We start from the raw sequence: 23,921 nt of genomic DNA on the forward strand, positions 1-23,921 counted from the left end.
CTGCCCAGAATCCCCATTGGAGACACGTGGTGGAGTGGAGGCCCCAGGACATGACCTGGGGCAGAGGGGAGAAGGGAGGCACTGCTCGTTCTTTGGGTTCCTGGCAGGTGAAACTTCCACCAAGGTTTCTGACCAGAGGCCCTCTCCAAACAAGCCAGTGAACGTGGAGGCTTCAGGAAGATGCCATCCTGAGCACGAGGGTCACACACTTCCTCCTTGCAGGAAGCAGAAGAGGCAGAGTGCGGCTGTCCACTCACAGACCAGCTGTGAAGGAGGCTCCACACCCCTGGGAGGGGAGCAGGAGTGAGGCCAGACGCTACCCAGAACCCACTGTGATTCGCCCCAGGTAGAGATTCTACCCACTCCTGCCAATCAGCAGAGCCCGCAGGACAGTCAGTGCAGAACCCAGCAAAGCCAAGCAACTGGACCTCACCACTGGGGCAGCAAGGCTCTGCCTGGGCAGTCACTGGTAGAAGTTCTCGATTTGTGTTTTGTATTTCTGGGCTATGAATGGCCTCTTCATTTTTGTTGTTGGACCTGTTGAGAATGGAGAAATCGATTGAGTCATGGAGGAAAGGAAATTCCATACTTGCAGCATTGACCAGGAGACAGAATCCCATGGCCAAGACCCACAAGCCCTCTGACCCCCAAGAAGCCACATGGCCCAGATGCCGGCAAGGGACCAGCCTCTGAGGTCGGCATCGTCAGCTGTCCAGCCCACTCACCAAGCTCTCCGCCTTGGATGGAGAAGTCCTTCTCCAAGATGACCCACTTGTGGATCCGCTGTGCCTCACTGGTGGCTTCCAGGTTCACAGCATCTATGCCTTGCTGGATGGCCTCGTAGATGAGTGGGTCTTGCTGCCTCACGATCTCGGTCACAGTGTCTGCCTGGCTGCCCAGGCTCCGGCAGAAGTTGATGGCCTCCAAGCTCAGCTTGTTCAGGGGTGCTCCGCTCACCTGATCCGTCTCACACTACCCCAGGACAGCCCTGTCACCACACACGTTCCTTGGCCAGCCCAATCCAACCCAGACCCTGAAGACCAAGAAGTGATCTTGAACCTGCAGGCCAGCTCCCGGCCCTGGGGCCAGGCCAGGCTGGCTGTGGAGGCCCCAGGGGACAGCAGGGGCCCACCTCACCTTCAGCGTCAGCAGTATGCTCAGAAACTTGGCTCTGTCGCCCACCAGCATGGCATTACTGATGATGGGGATCTTCTCCCTCACCAGGTTCTCGATGGGAACGGGGGCCACGTTTTCACCACCAGCAGTGATGAGGATTTCTGCAACAAGGCTTGGCTCAACCAGGTCCACCCATGACAACAGGAAACCCCCACTGGTATGGGGACAGAATGGCAGATGACACTCACTGCCAAAATCTCAGGAGCATGTAGGCCCTGGCCCCACCTCCCTAGTCACTTGCTTTCCCATCAAGAATCCCAATCCGAGTTCCTGCCTGGCCCCCAGGGCCTGTCCTGGCCTTTCTCATGTCTTGCTTACAGGCTAGTGAAGCCCCTGGGGCCAGGCTCTGTCTGTCTCTTGCTGCTGCATCCATTGCCTGGCCACCTAGGAGTCTAGTTCCAGACTTACCCTGGGGGCGTGTGTGGCATCCCTAATTCTCTAAGAATCCTTCCCCCTCTGCCCAGTCTCCAGAAATCTTCACCTCCAGAATTCACATCTCCTCCTACCCTAGACCCAGAAAAATTTACTCTTTCGTTCTGTGATCCTGTCTCCTCCTGTCCCAGGACCTGGCAAAGCTGCCCTTACAATGGCCATTTGTCCCAACAGCATCTTCACTGTGATGGTGCAGAACACCTCTGTGGCATGGCCTGCCCAGGGACCCCTCCCTGGGGACAGCACTGGCTGTTTCACTAGCAATCTGCTCTTTCATGCAGTTGGCTTGGGTGGGGTGGACCACAGGGATGACCAGGTCTAACAAGTTGGCATATTCCACCCCCTACAGTGAGACTCATTCTGAGACACATGCACTCCTCTTGATAATCTTTTCTCCATTAGTCCAATGAAAGCCAGACATACAGTGTTTGCACTGGAACTACTGGAAATACTACTCTCTTTCCATTGGAGTTAGAAATGAACCTAGACTGTTGGTAGCCTTCTTGCCACAAAACAGGAACCACTTTATTAGCAATGGCATTAGCACAGAGAAGGAAAAAGATTCATTGTGAAGTCATTTTGGTACCTGGATCCAGCTATGCCTGAAGCTAGAACTTCTGGATTTTTCAGTTATATTTAGCCAACAGTTTTGCTTTGCCACTCAATTTGAAATGAGTTTTCTGTCACTCATCACAAGAAATAATGTTAACATAGCCCATTTATTGAATAGTTACTGCCTATGTCAGATTTGATACCAAATGCTTTCTATATGAGTTGGCCAACTACATAGTTCTGTGCACCAAATCTGGCCCATTGCTCAATTTTGTGTGGCTATAAGCCAAAAATGTTTATTTTTTAAAATATGTATTTTCCAAGTGGACAAAAGGAAGTGAAAGGAGGATTATTTGTGACACATAAAATCACGTGGAATTCCACACCCATTCCTTCATGCATCGTCTGTGGCTGTGCCAAGGTGGCATGACTGATTAGTGGCAGTGGAGACTGTGAGTCCTGGAAACCCAGAAGCACTTTCCATAGGGCTTTCTCCAGGAAACCCTGGGAGATCCTGTCCATGTCATTGCAATTAACCCTCAGGCTCTGTAGATCAGCATCCTCACATCCTCAAGCTACAGTGGAGGGAATGGGTGTTTCAGGGCCTGTCTCTCCCAGGTCCATCCTCCCAAAGGAAGACGATAGAGTGCCAAATGATGGAGGGGTGACTTTCCTGGGCATGAGGAGGAGGCTGGGTCATGCCCACCAGGGTGTCCTGCACAGCCCTTCATGGGAGGTGGGAAAGCCAGAAAGCCTTTGCACCAGCACGTGCAAGAGGCCCTCAGAGCCCAGACCCCGGCACCAGTGCTACCTTTGATGCGGCCGGTGATAAACAGGAACCCCTGGTTGTCCATACGGCCCAGATCCCCAGAGTGCAGCCAGCCATCCTCGTCAATGGTCTCTAGAGTCGTGTCCTCCCTATCCAGGTAGCCCATGAAGATGTGCCTGCCCCACATGCAGACCTCCCCAGTGCCGTCCTTGTTCTGCTGGACCAGCATGTTCTCACACCCACTCACGATCTTGCCACAGCTGCCAGGGGGACAGGAGTGGGGAAACCGAGGCTCAGAGACAAAGTCACCCACAGTGTGCTCAGAGGGCCCAGGCTGGACCTGCACCCTCTCTAGGACCCAGCAGATGTGAGGAGGGGCCTGCCAAAGTGTTTCATCTGTTAAATTCCCAACACTTTGTGAACTGGAAACCCTAGCAGTGATGTCGACCATTTTTTGTTTTGTTGTTGTTTTGGAGGGGCAGGGGAAGGTACTGGGGATTAAACTCAGGGGCACTCAACCACTGAGCCACATCTCCAGCCCTATGTTGTATTTTATTTAGAGACAGGATCTCACTGAGTTGCTTAGTGCCTTGCTTTTTATTGAGGCTGGCTTTAAAGCAATCCTCTTACCTCAGCCTCCCGAGCCACTGGGATTATAGGCGTGCACAACCATGGTTGGCTGTGGATTGTTTTTATTTATTTATTTGAAGTGCTGGGCATCAAACCTAGGGCCTCACCTGTTCCAGGTAAGTTCTTTGTCACTGAACCCCTACCCCAGCCTCTGTGGACTGTATTTATACCCATGTACATAGGAGAAGGAAAAAGTGCTTAAGGATAGGGAAAAAAAATCCCCCCACCCTTGAGAAAACAGCCGTGTAGACCTATACATCTATACTGCAGGTCACCCTGACCAGGACAGCTGACTATCAGCAAACCAACCAACTAGAATCTCCCTAGAGGTGAAAAGTTACTTCCATAAGATAGCAGAGCATCATCTGAAATCTGAATTCTTATAAGACTCATTTCTCCAGAAATACATTTGCAAGGGCAGTTTTAGGATGCAGAGATAAACACGCTCTTGCATCACTGAGATCTCCTTCCCTGGAAACTAGAAGGATAAGGGTTAAGCCTAGGAATCATCTCAGCAAGAGAAGAAAGGCAGGGCTGAGACATTCAGAACTTAAAAAAGACTTACAGCTTCTCCACTGAAGCCTTTCTAGATATGTAGAAAAATCTAGAAGCCATAAAAAAGATTGATAACTTCAACCAGATAAAAATCATAAGTTTCTGTACATCAAAAAACAGATTATGGCTGGGGCTGTAGCTCAGTGGTAGAGCACTTGCCCAGCATGTGTGAGGCACTGGGTTAGATTCTCAGCACCACATTTAAATAAAATAAAGGTCCATTGATGACTAAAAAATATTTTTAAAAAACCAGATTAACTGGGGCTGGGGTTGTAGGCTCAGGAGTAGAGCGCTCGCCTAGCACATCCAAGACCCAGGGTCTGATCCTCAGTACCACATAAAAATAAATAAAATAAAGGTATTGTAAAAAAATTAACTAAAATAAAAACCCTAATGAAAAAATGAAAGACAAAGGGTTGATTTTCCTAATATGTAAATGCTAACAAATGATTCAATTTTTAATGGGAAGATAATGTAGACAGAAAGTTCAGAGAAAAGGAAGTTACAAGTGGGGTTTATATGTGTGAAAAGATTATTTCTAACTCCACTTATAATAAAAGGAAGAGAACAATGGAGATATCATTTTGCATCACGGTACAAAATGTCTATGTCAAACATTCATTTTATCATTATTTATGGGAACACCTGATGGGAGAAATTAAGCCCTAAATAGTCACCAGTAAGGGAACCACTTAATAATTTATGGTACGACCATTTGTGTCCTCTGGGATACCACAAAACTGTTAAGAATGGCTCAGAGGGAGAGCACTCACCTAGCAAGTGCAAGGCCCTGGGTTTGATCCTCAGCATAAAAATAAATAAAGTAAAGGTGTTGTGTCTAAGTACAATTAAAAAAAAATTTTTTTTCAAGAATAAGGCAGCCGGGGCAGGGGCTCAGTAATGAAGGGTTCCACCACGCGCAGGCGCACACACCACGCGCAGGCGCACACATACACTGACAGGGAACATTCTCCACGTGGTAAGAACCCCTTACTAACAAAATCCATCTGACTCCGAGCATAGATGGTGCCAGTCCAGGATGAGGGGAAGTTTGCCCTGAGTCCACCTTGAGAGGGAACCCTGTTGTCTGAGCTGATCTGGTTCCTGGGTTGCAGAGAGAACCAGAGTTCAGAGGAGGAGGGTTCTGTGTCTGTTTTGACATGGAAAATGCTTCTGTTGGGGATAAATGCTCACAGCATATGTCAATGCCTGACGTGTGCCAGCTTGACTAGAAAGAACACTGTGGTTGTTTTGCCTCTGGGAGGTGGTTACAGGTTGAATTTTGTTGTGCCCCCCACCCCTGCTCCCCAGTTCATATGTATAAGTCCTAAACCCAAGTAGCACGGCATGTGACCTTACCTGGAAACAAGGTACTGCAATGTAATTATTTAAAAGGAGGTCACACTGGGGCAGGGTGAGCCCTCATCCAGAGTGACTGGTGTCCTTACAGAATGGGGAAATGGGGACACACACGCGCGCGCGCGCACACACACACACACACACACACACAATACCACAAGAAGATGGAGGTGAGAGGGTGACACTCCATAAGTCAAAGAACACCAAAAAATCACCACAAGTTGGGGAGGGGCCTGGGGCAGATTCCCCATCACAGCTTCTGAAGTAGCCGGCCCTGTCCACGTCCTGATCTGACTTCCAGCCTCCAGAACTGGCAGCCCACACACTTCTGCTGTTTATTGTGGGTGCTTTGTTATGGCTGCCCTAGGGGACTCAGGAGAAGGCTTGGGTGGGGACTTTCATGGTGCCATCTTTAAGCCTGCTGACTTACACATATCACTCACTGAAAAGGATCATTTGAAGACAGAGACTGGCACCGGTACCTTCCTTCCAGGGGTGGGTGGGAAGCACTGCTTTTTGGTTCTGAAAAACACTAGTGGGCCTTGGGGTTCTGCAGAAGACAGATTTTGATGGGAGTTTAGAGGCATGAGGGGGGAGGCGGAGACGTTAAGGTGCCCGCAAGTCAGAGGCAGGAGAAGGATTCGTCAGGTTAGAAGGATTTAACTTATGTTTTGTTTCTGAAATATTTTTATTAGTTGTTGATGGATCTTTATTTTTTATTTATTTATTTATATGTGGTGCTGAGATTCGAACCCAGTGCCTCCCACAGCCAGGCAAGCGCTCTGCCCCTGAGCCCCAGCCCCAGCCTGTTTTGCTACCTCAGTTGGCACCTGACAAGGGAGAGCCCCAAGCAGGACAGGGAGGTGAGAATGGCGCCATGGTGGCAGGGACTCTGGATTAGGGCTCACCCTGCCCCAGCGCTGAGCTTGCCCTTGGTGATCTCCTGGTTTTGGTATCATCTGGGTCAACCTCTGGGCCTGGGGTGAGTCCAACTTGGGAAAACCCAGAAAGGGGCCGGGGAAGTGTTAGAGATGGAAGATGGCCAAGTGGAGGGGCTTCAAGGTCACAGGACGTGAACTTGGAGGCAGAACTCGCCAGACACATGGGGGCGGCCCTTGCTTTACCTGACCAAGCAGGGGTCCGCGCCTCAGGAAGCTGGGGCGCTGGAGGCCCGAGACTGGGGCCTTCCTGGAGAGGCCCGGAGGCCGCCCGGCCCCTGCCCCTGTCCCCTGCCCCTGCCTCTGCCTCTGCCTCTGCCCGGGCCTGCCCCCTGCCCCCGCCCGGGGCCTGCCCACCTCAGGATCCGGTAGTCGCTGTGGGTGGAGATGGAGTGGGGCCCCGAGCTCTCGCTCAGGCCGTAGATCTCGCCTATGGGGATGTCCAGGCTCAGGAAGAACTCGGAGGTGCTCTCGGTGAGCGGCGCGGCCCCGCTGAGGAAGGCGTGGCAGTGCTCGAGGCCCAGGGAGCGGCGGACCCTGCTGTACACCAGCGCCTTGGCCACGTGGTAGCCCAGCGGGAGGTCGCGTTTCCGGGGGGCCAAGGACATCCTGGAGCCGGGCGGGCGGGAAGGCTGGGCTGCCCCGCCCGGGCCCGGGCCGCCACCTACCCCAGCATCCGTTTGGTGTTGACCTTCAGGCCCGTGTCTTTTGCCCACGTAAACGCCTTCTTCCGCAAGCTCGAGGCCTTGGCCAGGTTTTCCTTGATGGTGTCATGCATCTTCTCCCAGATGCGGGGCACCCCCAGGAAGATGGTGGGCTTTATCTCCTTCAGGGTGTGCACCAGTGTGCCCTGCGCAGGACGGACGGGCAGGTCCGGTCGGGGCACGTCCGCAGTGCCTTGGGGGGACCTGAGCCGGGGTGTGGCACAGCCCGAGGACCTTCCCTTCGCGGATTGGACAGCCGAGTCCCACGGGAGCTCATGCTCTCCAGGGCTTGGATATGGCACCCACCCCGGGAAGATGCTTGGAAGTGAGCCGAGGGATTTAGCTGAATGAAAGACTTGGATACACAGAGAAAGGCAAACAAGATGTGATTTGTGGCATAATGGAAACAATTTGCATGTTAAGCAAGTGAGATCAGCTACAGAAATTGCCCAAGCTTGTAATGGGATAGTATGCAACTGTGAAAAAAAATAATAATAAAAAGAAGCAAGATTCACCTCCCAACTGATCTTTTGATCCCCGCAATCCCTGTCCAAATCCATGCAGGAGGTCATGTACAAATCAACAGGCCAATCTTACGTTTCACATAGAAATGCTGAGGCTTCCAACAGGCAAAGCAATTTGGGAGAAGAACAAAATCAGAGGCTCCTACCTAGTTTTAAAACTTACTATAAAATAGGCTAATCCACTGTGCAGGCTTACCCAGAACTGAGGGGGTTCCAGAAATGCAAAACTTTCAGTTTAAAAAGTGGGAAATCCCCAGGCACACTGGGACAGGTCAATCACCCTGATACAAAGTGCCATGACCAAGGCAGTGTGGTTTTGGCCTAAGGATGGCCGTGCTGCTCAAGGGAACAGAGCAGAAGTCCCACAAGAAACCTTCCATTTGTAAACAACCGATTTTCAATAACGTGCCGAGGACTGCAGGGCAGAGAGAGGGACTCCACACAGTGAGCAAGGGGCTCCGCTTGGCAACACTAAAACTGAAATGGGCATCGCCCTAAAGTGGAAGTGATAAAACAAAATCCTTCTAGAGGAAAAGAGAAGAAAATCTCTGTGATGTTAGTGTGGGCCAAGATTTCCTAGATACGAGAACAAAAGCATGAAAGGGGGAACCCATAAGTGGGTCTCATTCAAGTTAAACACTTGACACTCTTCAAAAGACTATGACAAAAACAGAGATACACACCACAGGACCAGGAGAGCACCTGTGAGTCTTCTATTTGATAAAGAATTCATGGGGGGGAGTGCTCAGTGGTAGAGCGCTGAGGCTCTGGGTTTGATCCTCAGCACTGCATAAAAGTAAATAAAATAAAGGTATTGTGTAATTACAACGAAAATTTTTAAAAATCATAACCAGAATATGTAAAGAACTCTTAAAATCAACACTAAGGTTAAATATCCAACCAAAATTTAAAATGCAAAAGATTCAAACAGACATTTCTCCAAAGAAGATATACAAATAGCCAATAAACACAGGGAAAGATCTTACCATCACTGGCCATTAGGGAAGTGCAAATTAAAGTAATAAGGCACCACATTGTACCCATTAGAATGGCCATAAAGTAATTTTAAGTGGATACGTGCTCTGGGCACCCATGGAGAAACCAGAACCTTCATATACCCCCGGGGATGTGAAGTGCTGCAGCTACTGTGAAACACAAGGCAGATTCTTAAACCTCAAGACCCCTCAGCACAACTCTGATTGACAATTAAAAATTCTGACACTATTAGGGATTGATAAGGATGTGGGAAGATGGAACTTCTTGGATCCAGTAGGTGACTATGTATACTTTATGCATTCAGTTAAAAAAATAAAAAAGCATGCCTTATTGAGTAACTGCAGTGGCTTAAGCACCGAACAGAGGGGACAGGAGAGTGACTGAGAGACCGAGGAAACAGTCAAGCAAAGAATGAAGTGACAGGGAGAGTCAGCCACTCACAGAACAGGAGAAGGCCCTTCCAGAAGGCAGAACAAAGGCCCAGAATTTAGCTGCTTGATTGAGAGTGTGGGGGAGAATAATGCCCTCCCCCCAAGTATGTCCTCCTCACCCTAACTCCCAGAACTGGTGATGACCATGTCTTTGGGGACAGAAGGGTCTTTGCAGATGTGGTTGAGTTGAAGGGTTGTTGAGTTGAGGGGTTGAACCCAAGCTCCCTCATCACTGAGCTACACCTCCAGATCTCTAGTCTTTTTTTTTTTTTAATTGAGTCAGGGTCTTGCTCAGTTTCTGAGGCTACCCTTGAACTTGAGATCCTTGTGTCTCAGCCTCCCAAGTTCCTAGGATTACAGGTATGGGCCACCAAGCCCAGCAAAGTTGAGAATCTTGAGATGGGGACATTTCCTGAATCATCCAGGCAGCCCAGTGTCATCCAAGGTCCTTGCAAGGGGCAATCAGGAGGCCAGAGTCAGGGACATCTGATGATGGAAGCAAACTGTGGAGGAGGGTTGAGAGTGGAAGGCACTGCACTGCTGGCTCAGCAGGTGGAGGGAGAGGCCACCCTGAGGACCGTGGGAGGCCCCTAGAAGCTGGGAGAGGAAGGAAGGAAATGGATGCTCCCCAAGACCTCCCAGACAGAACCAGCCCCGAGGACACAGAGAGAGAGGCATTTTGGACGTCCAACCTCCAGAGCTATGACATCATAAAAGTGTGCCTTGCTAAGCCACTAACTCTGCGGTCATCGATGTGGCCGTACCAGGGAGCTCACGGGGCAGCAGGGGCCGGTGGAACTCCAGAGTTCTCTTCTGGCTTTGTTATGTTTGCGAAGTCCAGACATAAAAGAAATCAAAATTCCTCTCACAGAATTACTCTGAAAAAGCTACCATGGGCGATCTCCAGCCACATGAAGGAATATCCAAAAACACGACACAGTGACCCTGGAAAACAGACCCCAGTGTGGGGGAAGGGATAGCCCTGCATGGCGGCTTGTAGAAGGTGCGTGGGTGTTCTAGCCTGGTCCCCACAGTGCACGGTGTCTTCTTTTCTGGAGAGGAGCCCTTACTCAGAAAGGCCTGGCAAGTTGTGCTCCCCTGTGGTGCGTGAGCCTACAACCAGTGACTATCTGAGACATAGACACCAGTCTTCCTGGCCCAAGTGGAGCAACTCTGTGGTGCATTCATGTCTTAGGGCTTCCCGTGGATTGAAGGAGGTTTTAGTCCAGCCGAACCGACATCCTTTCTTGGCTTCTTCCCCTGACCTTCTCTGCTCCTCTCCTTTCACTTGAGAGCTTCCTCTCAATAAATCACAAAAATACCCATCTCAGATTTTGCTTCTATGTGGTCCAACCTAGGACAACAGCCGTCCAGATTAGAGCTAAGAATTGAAGGGAAGAAAGGCAACGGATATTTGACCATTTGAAAAATGCCAATGAACACGGGCTGGATCAAATGGAGCGACTGGACTGGTGTGCAAAAATGTCACCAAATTGGAAAAGAAAAGCAAGTATTAACTCTAGAAAAACCAAAAAGTTGTACCCGACCGGGAAACATAACCATATAGTGAAGTGCTGGGCTAAACTGGTAAGAATGATTGACCCTGAGAGGATGGGAAGGGAGATGTGTGGAAACGGGGGAGAAAAGGAAGTAAATTTTTACTTACCACAGTGGAAAGGTAATTGATGATATTTAAAATTCAATAAATCAAGAAAAGATGGTATCACATATTCAAGGAATCTTGGAGCAGAAGACAAGGACTAAGGAAAAAGCCTCATAGACCTAGAGCTTAACAGGACACCTGTTCCCTGGAGGGACAGCCCTCCACCCCTGGGGCCGCCCGGAGGATGCCGTGGGGCCCAGGTCCTCACCCAGCCTTACCTTGAGCGCGTCTGATTCAGCAAAGTAAATGACAGCGCCGATCTTTATGGGTACCCACATGTCCATCATCTGCGCCGCAATATGGCTGAGGGGCAGGTAGCTGACCACCACCTCCTGATGCTCGGGGGTTGCCGTCAGCTCCAGGTCCCTCACCACTGCTCCAGCCATCCACTGCTCCATCCATCCAGCCATCCACCTCTTGTGATCTAGAACACAAGAGACGCCCACAGGCCCTCACCTCCCCAGGGCCTCACCTCCCCAGGGCCTCACCTCCCCGAGGGCCTGCTGTGCTCACAAAGCCCTGCTCTGCAGCTCCAAGCTGCCCCTCGGCCCTGCTCCCAACACCTGGGGTCCGTGGCTCCCTGTTCCCCAGCCCGTCTCACAGATGGGGAGCAGCAGCACAGGGCAGTGCCACTAGCAATGTGTGAGTGTGCCTGCTCCCTACGGCCTCACCAACATATGTTGTTACTTCTACTCTTGATGATTGCCATTCTGGCTGGGATGACCTGGAGTCTCAGTGTAGTTTTAATTTGCATTTCTCTAATTGCTAGAGATGTTGAACATTTTTTTATACATTTGTTGACCATTTGTATTTGTTCTTCTGTGAAGTGTTTATTCAGTTCTTTTGCCCATCTATTAATTGGGTTATTTATTTGTGTGTGTAATTATTATTATTATTATTTTTTTAGTTTTTTGTGTATCCTGGAGATTAACGCTCTGAGGTGCAAGTGGCTAAGATTTTTTTCCCATTCTGTAGGCTTTCCATGTTTTTGACTATTTCCTTTGCTGTGAAGAAGCTTTTTAGCTTGATACAATTCCATTTACTGATTCTTGGTTCTTTCTTGTGCTTTAGTAGTCTTGTTGGGGAATTTGGTTCCTAAGCCGACAAGATGGAGATTTGGTCCTACTTTTTCTTCTAGTAGGCACAGGGTCTCTGGTCTAATGCCGAGGTCCTTGAATCTCATGCTTATTATAAAACAATAGAACCAAACAGGCTACCCACGATCCCATCACACAAATACGCCAACAGTGAGCGGACTGGTGCTTTCCCATTTCCAGGACATACCTTCAAGTAAAGTTTTAGAGTGTCTACAATTTCGCTATCTGTATTTCTCAATGTTGTCATAAATCTACGGGGAACAGTTACTGTGCTAATCTAGCCACGTGGACCTGGCAGCTGTCCCTCCAACTCACCAGGCCTGCTTCAGCCTCAGGGCCTTTGCATTGGCCATTCCCTCTTCCTGGAATGCTCTTCCTCTGGCTTTCTCCCCCCCACCCACTCCCACGGTGGGCTGCTGCTTGAATATTTGGCGTGGCTCAAATGTCACCTCCTTAGAGGGGCCACCTTACACGGCTGCGGTTGAAGGTGTTATGGTCTGAGTCTTAGCACAGCCTGTGTTTGCCTGTTCATCTCCCGTCTGTCTTCCTGGGATCCACCATTGGGTCTGGCTTGTTCACTGCGGTATCCCCAGCCCTGGAACATCCCCACCACGGTGTGTGCCTGACAGCTGTTGCTGGGCGAGTGGACGGGAGAGAGGATGGCCGAGTCCAACGCGTGGAGCATTTGGCCCCAGATATGTGCTTGGGATTAGTCCATCTCCGAGGGGGTCCGAGGGGGTCCGGAACCACCCGCTGTGGCCATCGAGGGGCCACTGCGGGGGTTTCTCCAGCCAACCCCGCTTTCCAGGAGCGGACACGCCCTGCTCTCCGGTGCTCTCATTTAGAAAATAGAATCCACAGGTTTTAACTCTCTACGAACAACAGCCCCCGGTGGAAATGCTCCCATCCCGCAGATGAGGGAACCGAGGCTTGGGGACCGGGACTGCCCGCCCGAGACTGCAGAGTCAGGCCTCGGACAGGTCTGCCCTGAAGCCCCGTCTCACCCCGCTAGGAGCACCCACCCCGCCCGCCGCCCACAGCCAAGGGCTTGGCGCTTACGTTGTCGTGACTGAGCATGACGCCCTTGGGGAGGCCGACGGTTCCCGAGGTGTAGATGATGACCGCACACTGATTAGCTTTCTGGGTCTTGATCATCTGGTCCAACTGGGTGTCAGGAATGCTGCTGCCAAGTTCCATGAAGTCATGCCACTGTGGGTGGACAAGACAGCCGAGGCCATCGAGGGGCCACTGCCATCGAGGGGCCACTGCCATTGAGGGACCACTGTTTTGTTACAGCAACGGGGGACCACCAGCTCCGGGGGACCCACGAGCTCCAGGGGACCCACCCACTGGCTTGGCCCCCGCCAAGGTGGGGCCTTTGAAAGCTCTGCGCTTCCCAGTGCCGTCGCCTCTTTGGGCCTCAGTTTCCTCATTTGGGAAATGGGAATGATTTCAGGACCCATTCCTGCGGAGGTTCCCAGCCGTAACAGAATCCATTCATGGAGGAAGAGGAGGAGGAGGAGGAGGAGGAGGAGGAGTGGTGGCAGAGTGTGTTTTCCAAAAGTGACAGTGATGCCATTTATGGTGTCACATCTCTTTGGGGGGCCTTGCCCCTCCCTCGGTGAGATATGGTGGCCCTGTCTTGTGGTTCCTGGCAGAGCTTTGGGTTGGCTCTGCGGCTTCCAAGACAGGTCATAAAAGGCAAGGCAGTGTCCACCTGGCCAGCTGCCTCCCAAGACATCCTCTGTGGGAAACCGACCAGCAAATGAGTCTGGGGTCTCATGGTCAGAGCTGCCGAGGCCATATGGTGAAGGCACAAAGAGACGGGGAAAGAGGCTGGAGGAGTCGCAGCTGAGAACAGGGTGAGCACTAGGGCTGGGTAGGGCATGGAATTTAAGACACACACACCCCTTGGTAATCAAGATAAATAATGTTACAATGCAATTCAAAAGTCACTATTAATGCAAAAAATCTGATGCCTATATCAAAATTTTAGATAAAGACTGGACCATTGGGTCCAAGCCATAGCAGAACCTGCAGCCAAAAGAAAACTGTGTGCGCCTGATATATGTTCTTTTACATATTTTAAAGTGGTCAGTGGTTTGGTTTTTTTTGGGGGGGGGGACTGGGGATTGAACTCAGGGGCATTTGACCACTGAGCCATATCCCCAGCCCTATGTTGTATTTTATTTAGAGACAAGGTCTCACGGAGTTGCTTGGCATTTCACTTTTGCTGAGGCTGGCTCGGAACTTGAAATCCTCCTGCCTCAGCCTCCCTAGCTACTGGGATTACGGGTATGTGCCACTGCGCTGAGCTTCAGTGGTTTTATTTTTATCTTCTGTGGAACTGGAGATGGAACCCAGGGCTCCTGCGTGTTAGACAAGTGTACTACCACAGAGCTATATCCCCAGACCCAGTAAATGGTTTTAATAAAAAATATTATTGGGCTGGGGTTGTGGCTCAGCAGTAGAGTGCTCGCCTCGCATGTGTGAGACCCTGGGTTTGATCCTCAGCACCACATAAAAATAAATAAATAAAATAAAGGTATAAAAATTATAGATGAATTTATATCTGTTGTTAAAACCACACACACACATATATGCATATATACATACAATAAACTATGGCTTGGGTATCAGTAAAATATTTAACTTTCAAATAATGTGAGTTGCAGGGCTGGGGCTATAGCTCAGTGGTAGAGCACTTGCCTGGCATGCGTGAGGCCCTGGGTTCAATCCTCAGCACCACATATACATAAACAAAATAAAGGCATTCTTTCCACTTACAACTACAAAAAAATATAATAATAATAATGTGAGTTGTATATTTGAAAATCACTTAGACTTAAAGTATTCTCACAAAAAAACCAAGTATTTAAAGTAATCTAGGGGCTGGGGTTGTGGCTCGGAGGTAGAGCGCTCACCTAGCATGCGTGAGGCACTGGGTTCGATCCTCAGCACCACATAAAAAAATAAAATAAAGATATTGTGTCCACCTATAACTAAAAAATAAATATTTTAAAAAATAAAGTAATCTATATGGTAAATAGTTTGATTTAGATATTCCATAGTATATACATATACGAGAATATCATATTGTAAAACATAAATATGCATAATTTTTACTCATAAAAATAAATTTTAAAAATGTGTTTTAATACATCTAACTTTCAATTTTTTGGTATTTTTTCAACCACCTTCATGTTCTGAAAAAAAAAATGAAATGATTGTTGCTGTTTTAATCCACCAACTTTGGGGATGTGTCCTTATCCAACAATAAGTAACCAGAACAGACACCTTCCCACTGCAAAAGAAAAAAAGAGTCCCAAAGGTCCCCCAGCTTCCCGTTACAGGGTCCCATCCACTTCCATGATAAAGCCTCACCCATCCCTGTGCAAGGCCCAGCCTCTCCTTTGCTCTCTGCCCACTTCCTTTAAGAGTTCTACCCCTTCCCTTACCAGGTCTAGGGCTCAGGGCATGGCCACGCCCATGCCCCAGCATGATCCCACCTACTCCCCAGCATGGCTCCACCCCTTCCCCAGCATGGCTCCACCCTTTCCACCTAAATGGTCTTATCCACTCCTCCAGCACAGTCCCACCTCTTCCCCAGCATGGTCCCATCCCTTCCAAGCATGGCCCCACCCCTTTACAGCATGGTCCCCTCCCACTCCCCAGCATGGTCCCACCCACTCCCCAGCAGGCCCCACCCACTCCCCAGCAGGCCCCACCCACTCCGCAGCACAGCCCCTCTCACTCCCCCCTCATGACCCTGTCCACTTCCCTTACCCCCTCTCTGCTTGCCCACTGGACCGGCTAACCCACCTCCCTGGCAAGGCCCCAGCCCCCTCCCCAGCGCCCGCCCCCCCCCACTTACAGAGTACAGGTTGTTGCTTCTCTCCTTCAGTGGAGGCTTGTACTGGATGATCGCTTTTAGGGTCGCCAGCTTGCTTCGTGGAATCTGAAACGAAGTTCCCTGTGGGGCTTGTGGCCACCCAGCCCTGGGGAAGCTGACGCTGGCAGAGTCTCAGCTCTGTCCTGAAGCAGCTCCAGCCTCTTGTCTTTCCCCACCCTCACTGCAAAGCACTGCTCTGTCATGGCTGGTTTGGGCTACGGGATTCTTTGGGGTCACATCAGTAGTAGCCTGCAACGGGCAAGAGTGGATGAAGACCACCGCCTGCGGCCGGGCGCTTCTCAGGCCGTTCTGCTGCTCTGCGTGGCGGACGCTGGCGCGCGAGCTAAGCATGTCCTGGTTCTCCCCTTTCCAGCGACCTGCACTAGGCAGCAGGATTCCCCTAACCTAGGCAACAAAATTCTTCATGAAGGTGGCTGGCACTGGACACGCTGGGAGCCGGCTGCCTGCCTAGGACTGTACGGTTCAGGCGACTGGTGCGATTCCTACAGCCTGTTCGTGCAAAGGAGGGCACTTTTATGGCGTTATTTAGCCAGCCCAGAGAAAGAGCCACCTCCGGCATGCCCTGTGCTCAGACAAGAAGCTGGTGGGACAGCCAGGCAAGAGTTTTCCAGGGGGAAGAACTAAATGCTCAGCAGCCTGGAAGAGGCCCAGCCTAGGGAGTTTGAGGACCCCAGAGAGCATGGCCAGAGGGGACACCAGGACAGTGACAGGGAAGGAGGCAAGAAAGGGTGGTGAGGGCCAGCGGGGTGGAGCCTGGGAGGCCAAGGCAAGGAGACAGGAAACCTCTGGGGGTGGAGGGTCATGATCACAGGGGGGCCATGATCATTGGCCCAAATCAACGCTCTCCAGCGGAGCTTGATATCCAGTTTGAATCTTTTACACAGAGCAACTAGAACAACAAATCCGTCTCTCCCGAACTTCGCCTTCCACAAAACTAGGAACAGAAACAACTTGTTGCGCATGGGAGGCCAGGCATGCCAGAATCAGGGCTGTAAGGTATGGCATCCAGGGAGCTGTAGAGGGAACCGTCAGGGCATGTGGCGTATTTCAGTGATAGTAAACTCACATTAAGCCAATATGCATGGCAGGAGTAAGGACCCACCCACCCACCATCACCCCGGCCCCTGCCACAGTGTGAACAAACAGCGGTGACATGGGTATTGGAGACTACAGCAGCAGCACTTAAGAAAGCAATTCCCAGAAGCTTAAGGCTGGAGCTGTCTGTCATTCCTGAACCCTGGTATGGAATCTCAGCGGCTCTAGCTGGGAGTTTGTTGAGTCTGGACAGTGTGCCTGAATTTTGGCATGGGAAAACACATGATCGACGTGATCAGAAGATGCCATCAATGGCAAGACACCTCTGTTCTCTAGAGATATTACAAGTGAAGAACTGTGTGACTCAGAGGCTTTTGAGCTGAATGAGGAATTTGGTTGCCTAGAAGTCTCTTCCCAGGACTCTCCTACCTTCAGGATCCTCCTGCCAAAAGCTGATGCAGGAAACTGCAGCTCGTTCAAACAAAATTTTACAACATTTATACAAAGATACTACAAAAAGAAAAGAAGAAGAGAAGCTAAATTTCCTTGCACACAGAGAAAACTCACCTGAAAATTTCACCACAAAGTGAAAGAAAATTGCAATCCAGCTCTCCAGCATAAAATTTAAAAGGTAATGAAGCAAAGAGCACAAAGCAGACATTCAGGTGCTCAGGGAAGGAAGGGCCTGTCACCAGGGGGAAAAAATGAAACAGGAAGTGGCAGAACTCAGGAAAGAAATAGAAAAGCAAAGTAATTTCAGAAATGAAAACAGTGATAAGAAATGAAGAAAATGTCAGGGAGCGTGGACTTGAAATCATCACACTCCTAAAGAAAAAATAAATCGTGTCTGTAAAATAAAATGGCATCTATAAAATAATGCATAAATGCATTTTTTACGTGGAGGTTGAGCCGTAAACTCAGTTACTGTTAATTGGAAATTAAACCCCCCACAATCTGCTGCCTCCACAAAAGCAGCTTCACCCGGACCTTGGTGTGGTCATGGAGGACTCTTCCTGAGCCCATTTCAGGGGGAACCCCCATCTCAATCATTAGCATCTACCAGGGAGTCAGAAGAGGCCTGGCCAGAGCCCTGAGGTCTCCGGGGTGGCTATGGCGCGCAGTGCTAGGTAAGGCTTTACCGAAAGTATTTTCTGTAACTGTTGATCGTTTTCAACCAGCAGGATGTTCACCTTGGCATGCGAGATGACATATTGACAAGCATCGGCAGAATTGGTGGCATAAATACCAACACAGAGGCCCCTGGGGAGAGAAAACACATTTGCATGTGCTCACTCCCCTGGCGGTGAGCGGGCAGGGAGGTCAGGCAGAGGAGAGTCTGCAGGTGAGTTTTGAGGTCACAGTCTCAGCACCAGCTTAACCACATTGAAAGCAACAGAAATGACATCCATGATGAGTGGGAACTCCTACGTTGTCACCATGACAGTGGATCACAGACCCCTGACAACACCCCACTGTACCAACAAGAGAGAAGAGGCCAGCACAGGGCTGCTTGCTCAAGGTTATATGGCAAGGAGGGGTCAGGCGTGGGATTTGAACCCCCAGCTCAGGCCTCGGCTCCTTCTCCACTTACTGTCTTTGGTTCTCACGTGTGACCTTGCTGGTGACATACAATTGTGGTTTTGTGTGCATTTAAATGGCAGATGACACAAAGCATCTTTCCCAGTATTGATGGGCTACTTCTCTGTGCTACTTCTGCTCAAGTCTTTCACCCATTTAAAAGTTTTGTCTTTTTTTTACAGAGTTATGGAATTTCTTTGTACATTCTAGATACAAATTCTCTGGTAGGTTCGAGTTTTATGAATATTTTCTCCAAGCATGTGGCTTGCCTGTTCATGTTCTTTTTGGTGCCTTCTGATGAGCAGACATTTTTATTTTTATTTTTTTATCATTTATTTATTTATTTTTGTTCTATTGCATTTTTTATTTTACAAATTTATGGGTTTTATGTGGCCATAATAATAATGAATATCATATTCTTATCATAACCAAAACTTACAGGGCTTACTATATGCTTAAAGTATCTTTTATTTCCTCTTTACAACAACTTTCAGGTATTATTATTAGCTTTTTGCATAGAGGAAACTTTGTGTTAACAGATGTAAATAACTGGTATATGTCCTCAAGGTTATGTTATAGTAAAACTAGGATTACATATATGTACATGGTGTATTCTTCACTACTTTAGAATTATTTTAATGGGTTTTTTTTGCCAAGTTTTTAAAAAAAGCCAATTTCTTTACTTGTAGAATAGTTATTTCCTGTCATTCTTTTTAGAAAATCACATTTCTTTTAACATCATCACTTATGTTTGTTGTTTTATATTATTTCCCTAGGATTGATGATTAGAAATGGTATTACTGAGTCAAAAAATGTAAATTTTTAATGTTAACAAAGCCCATTTGTCAGCCTTTTATTTTATTTTATTTTTATTTTGCTTTCTGTGTCCCAAGAAAACTTTGGGTACCCCAGGTTGTGAAGATATTCTCCTGTGCTGCCTTTTTCCAGAAGCTTTAGAATTTAGCTTTTGTGATTGGGTCTACAGTCCACCTCAATCTAAGTTTGTGTATGGTGTGAGGTAGGGATCAAGGCTGACACATTTCCCATGTGCACATCCAGCACCATTGGATTACTTTGGTGCTTTTTTATGAGAGTCAGTGACCAAGCATATGTAGGTCTATTTCTGGGCTCTCTGCTCTGTTGATCTAGTTGTGCTGCTAGATTGTGCAGGAAATCATGCAGGTTATAATCATGTGAAATAGTTACCCTAATCACCGTTTGCAGGCATGCACTATTCTAGGCTCTGTCTAAGGGCTTAATCCTGTGAGGCTTGGAGGTATATTGAAATCATCCTCATTTTCCCAGATGACACAAGATCTTGGGAAGACCAATTGCTCTAAACTCAGCTGCACTCTTCGACCAGAGCCCACCCACGTACCACACTGTCTCACCACACTGTCCTGAAGCACAAATTGACTCTTTGTTAAAGTTCATTCCAACACACTAATAAGTCAGGACTGATATATGCTCGTATGAAATTCAGAAGTAGAACACACTAGAGTGTGTAGGTCTTGATGCCCACACATGTACATGCCATGTCTGTTTTGGCATCGACCTCAGTTTCCTGTGTTGGCTGCTCCATCCGTGCCCACGCTGGACACCACATTCACTCTTGACGGGCAGCATCGAAGGACCTCAGTAGGGCAAATGATCACGGGATGCAGAGTCTCTCGGGATCTATGGCATCCCCTCACCTGGGGAGTCTAAACGGGTGATTCTGTCCCACGGGGTACACTTGGAAATCCTGGGGACATTTATGGTTGTCACAACTTGAGGGTACTGCTGACATTTCCAGGGTGGAGACCAGGGATGGCCTGGGATGTTCCACCACAGAGAACGGTTCAGCCTCAGAGGTCGTCAGTGCCAGGAGGGAGAAACCCGGTGTAGACAAAGATGGCTGGTCTTTTTCCTTTAGGGATTATTTGTAGGCTTACCCCTTACACACAGGACTTCACACGGACTTTCACTTGACCATACAGATGGTCACCATTTATGAAATACCTACTGCATCATCTGGTAAATTATGCCCCAAAGGTGAATTAAACAGTCCCCATCCATGAGGAGCTTAACTCCAGGGCATCCTGGCCCCCCATAACTCCACCATTGGCAGAGAAGTTTCCTCTGGAGACAGGACAATATAAATTCCATGTTATACACATTTTATCATAATACAAATTAAATGAAAATGAATAAATGAGGCCTTACGCAGCCGGAGGGACACAACGAGGGGTTTTCTGGGTGCAGTTGACCAAGAGCCTGGGTCTGGGGCTGGCCCTTCTGCCCCTGGCTCTGTGAGCCTTGGCTCTCTCATCTGTGCCTATGGGGTGGCAGGGCCCACTTCACATTGCTCCGTGAGATTTTATCAGATCACACACAGAACACCGTGCTTGGCCCGTGGTCAGAAGTCTCTAGATGTTATCTGTGATCACTACTTTGAACAGAGTTCTCTCACTGAAGGAAAAAATGTACTGGCTTAAGGAACATCATCACCTGACCCGGGATGAGAGTGACTTGTACGTGGGTCCCTCCTGCCCGCTAACCTGGGGCCGGCCATCGCTGCCAGGCCCAGGGCAGTGGCTCCCCGACACTCCCAGTGGACCAGGGCGGTGCCTTACCCTGCCAAGACGGCGCCAAGAGCTGCCATGAACCACTCGACCGAGTTGAATCCCAGGATGCCAACCCCATGGAACCGCTGCAGGCCCAGCTGGAAGGGAAAGTGAGAAATGGGCTCAAAAGTAGTCAGTGTCACGACTGAAATGCGACTCTGGGAGGTGGGTTTGCCTCCCCCTGTGTGATACTCCATTTGTCTATCTTTTTTATTTTTTTGTGGCAGAATATGAGCCATCTTCACCGTGTGCCGTCCAGGGCTCTGCCGTCCAGGGCGTCCATCTCCAGAGCTTCCTCCTCTCCCCATCTGGCAGCTCTGTCCCTTCTGACAGTGGCACCTGTCCAGTCCCAGCCCCAGCTCCCACCGTGCTGCTTCTGAAGACACAGGTGTGTGTGGGGGGGTCCCGGGAGTGGGACCGGGCGGCATTTGTCCTTCTGTGACTGATGGCTCGCTGCTCAGGGTGCCTTGGGTCACTCATGCCGCGGCACTCCCATGTTCTGTCTGGATGATATCCCCCATTTTGGACCCCCTGCTGCTTGGCCACTGTGAATGGCTGTGGCGAGCGCACGGCCGCACAAATACCTCCCTGTGCCCTTGCTTTCAACTTGGATATCCCCCGGGAACAGAACTGCTGGACACATGGGGATCCCAGGTCTAATGCCTAAGGACCGCCGTACTCTTTTTCAGATGGGCATTCCATCAACCGTGCAAGTTCCCAGTGTCTCTGCGTCCTCACCAACACGTGTTATTTTATGGTTTCTTTAAAACCCTACGCTGGGCGTGGTGGTGCACACCTGTGATCCCAGAGACACAAGGCTGAGGCAGGAGGATAGCAATTGCAAGACCAGCCTGGGCAACTTAGTGAGACCCTGTCTCAGCAACAGAGCCCCTCCCCCGAGGTCAATCCCCAGTACAAAAACCCCAAAACCAAAACCACACACACATATGTATATATGTACATGTATGTGTGTGGACGTTTGAATAGATGTGAAATTATTTTTATGTCTAATAACAAAAGTACTCAAGAGAGTAACATCATATAGTGATGAATTGCACACTTAGAGGTGCAGGCCTATTGCAGATGTGGCTGATAACGACCCAGGAAAGTTGATGAAGCTGGCTGTCTTTGAGGGAGACGCCCTTTTGTTCTGGGTACCACATAAGTAACTTGGACAGCTTGTCAGCAGCCTCAGGAGGCGCCCTGAGCCACAGCCACCCAGCAAAGCTGGCCCTGGATTCATGGGAGGTAACAAACATCTGTCATTTTAGTTCACTGTAGGATAACTTGTTATGTAGCAGTGACTGACTCATACACTGAGATGCCATAATAAGGGTCAAAAGCCAGATTCAGAACCTTGGGTGTAAAACTGCAAACATGAAACTTGTATGATATAGACATATGATTTGTTCCCCAAAAGGACATGCAAAAAATACTGGCAATGGTGGCTTCCTCCACAGCGAACCCGGGTGGCTGAGGGTCAAGGGCTGTGGGGAGCAATTCCATCAATTAACTCTTGCATGTTTAGAGCTTCGGTGTTTAGTGCCAGATCCCCCTACGTGGACCCCGCTGAACGTGTGGTCCAAACCCGCTCACCTTGATCAAGGCTCTGGCGGCCTTCCGGCAACCTTGGTAGTCCTGGGAGAAATTCAGAGTTTCCCATTTCTCGTCATCCTTCCATGAGAGAGCCGGGTAGGAGCCGAATCGTTGGACTGACTCTTGAAAAAGCTCACGGGTGGTCATCGGGGTCTCGTGGCCTGGCCCGTGTTCCGACAGCCTGAGGAGGACTTCTCCATCTCGATAGGTGGTCCACAACCTGGTAGGACCTGTGAACAGCCAAGGGGTTGGGTGGGGGGACTTCATTAACGGAGCACCTCGGGAGGGGTGACTGGGTTTTGGAGACAAGGTACCCTCCTTGGGTAAAAATGAGTGGTCAGAGCTCCCGCTCTCCTTTATGAGTTTTTATTTATTTATTTGTTTTTGGCTACCAGGGACTGAACCCAGGGGCACTCAACCACTGAACCACAACCCCAGCCCATTTTAATATTCTATTTAGAGACAGGGTCTGGCTGACTTGCTTAGGGCCTCGATAAGTTGCTGAGGCTGGCTTTGAATTCACGATCCTCCTGCCTCAGCCTCCTGAGCCACTGGGATAACGGGCGTGGATCACCGCGCCAGGCTCAATTATTTATTTTTGATGGCCCCTTTCAATAATTTATTATAAAAAAATTCAAGCATGTAAGAAAGTGGAAAAACTATGGCACACGCCCGCTTACCCACCACCTACGTGCCACTGCAGCTGGCATTTTGCAGAGCTGGCCTATCACACACCCCCAGGACGCGCCCATCCTCCATATCCGGCTGCATTTCAAATTGAGCTGAAGCTACCCACCCACCTCAGCCTTAAATGACTCTGCCTCTGAACCATTAACTGGAGTTCCACGTCACAGGAACGTTTGGGAACAGAAATGCTTCCGACGTTTGGGTTGTTTTCGGGTTTTAGAATATTTGCCTGTACCTAAGGAGGTGTCTTGAGGATGGGACCCAAATCCAGACACAGAATTCCCTTAGGCGTCACATGCACGCACACAGACTGAAGGTCCTTTTGCATTGGGCTTGTGGTGCGGCTGCATTTCTGCGGCCACCCATGTGTGGGGTCGGGTGTGGGATCTTCCTCCTGGGGTGTGGTGTTGGTGCTCATGAGGTTTGGGTTTTGGAGCATTTGGGTTTGGGATTTTCAGGTTCGGGATGCTCAACCTGTATTTACATGGATTTTTTTTTTTTAAGGTAAATTAACACCAAGTGACTCCATGTGCTTTGGCCAGTGATGGATTATGTCACTCTTGGGCTCTTTCTGCTCTATTCTGCTACAAAGATGGAGAAAGCTTATGTCAAGGAGAAGCCCCCTGCTGGGCGCGGTGGCACATGCCTGTAATCCCTGTGGCTTGGGAGGCTGAAGTAGG

The 23,921-nt window shown here is 49.5% G+C and overlaps 1 protein-coding gene across 1 annotated transcript; it reads right to left on the reverse strand.

Annotated features, from left to right (window-relative positions):
• Positions 1–463: 463 nt before the first annotated feature.
• Positions 464–22,764, reverse strand: LOC124092304 (long-chain-fatty-acid--CoA ligase ACSBG2-like). Its single transcript, XM_046443763.2, has 12 exons — positions 22,555–22,764; positions 20,968–21,056; positions 17,914–18,034; positions 15,701–15,784; positions 12,880–13,035; positions 10,948–11,118; positions 7,080–7,261; positions 6,769–7,020; positions 2,972–3,189; positions 1,138–1,277; positions 726–972; positions 464–537 (listed from the first exon to the last, which is right to left on the reverse strand). Exons 1-12 carry the CDS (start codon positions 22,699–22,701, stop codon positions 464–466), a joined length of 1,881 nt encoding a protein of 626 aa, XP_046299719.1. The 5' UTR covers positions 22,702–22,764.
• Between the last annotated feature and the right edge of the window lie 1,157 nt (positions 22,765–23,921).

Source organism: Marmota monax, unplaced genomic scaffold (assembly GCF_021218885.2).
Source record: "Marmota monax isolate L192 unplaced genomic scaffold, Marmota_monax_Labrador192_F-V1.1 WCK01_AAM20220418_F8-fsc00102, whole genome shotgun sequence".
Taxonomy (NCBI): domain Eukaryota; kingdom Metazoa; phylum Chordata; class Mammalia; order Rodentia; family Sciuridae; genus Marmota; species Marmota monax.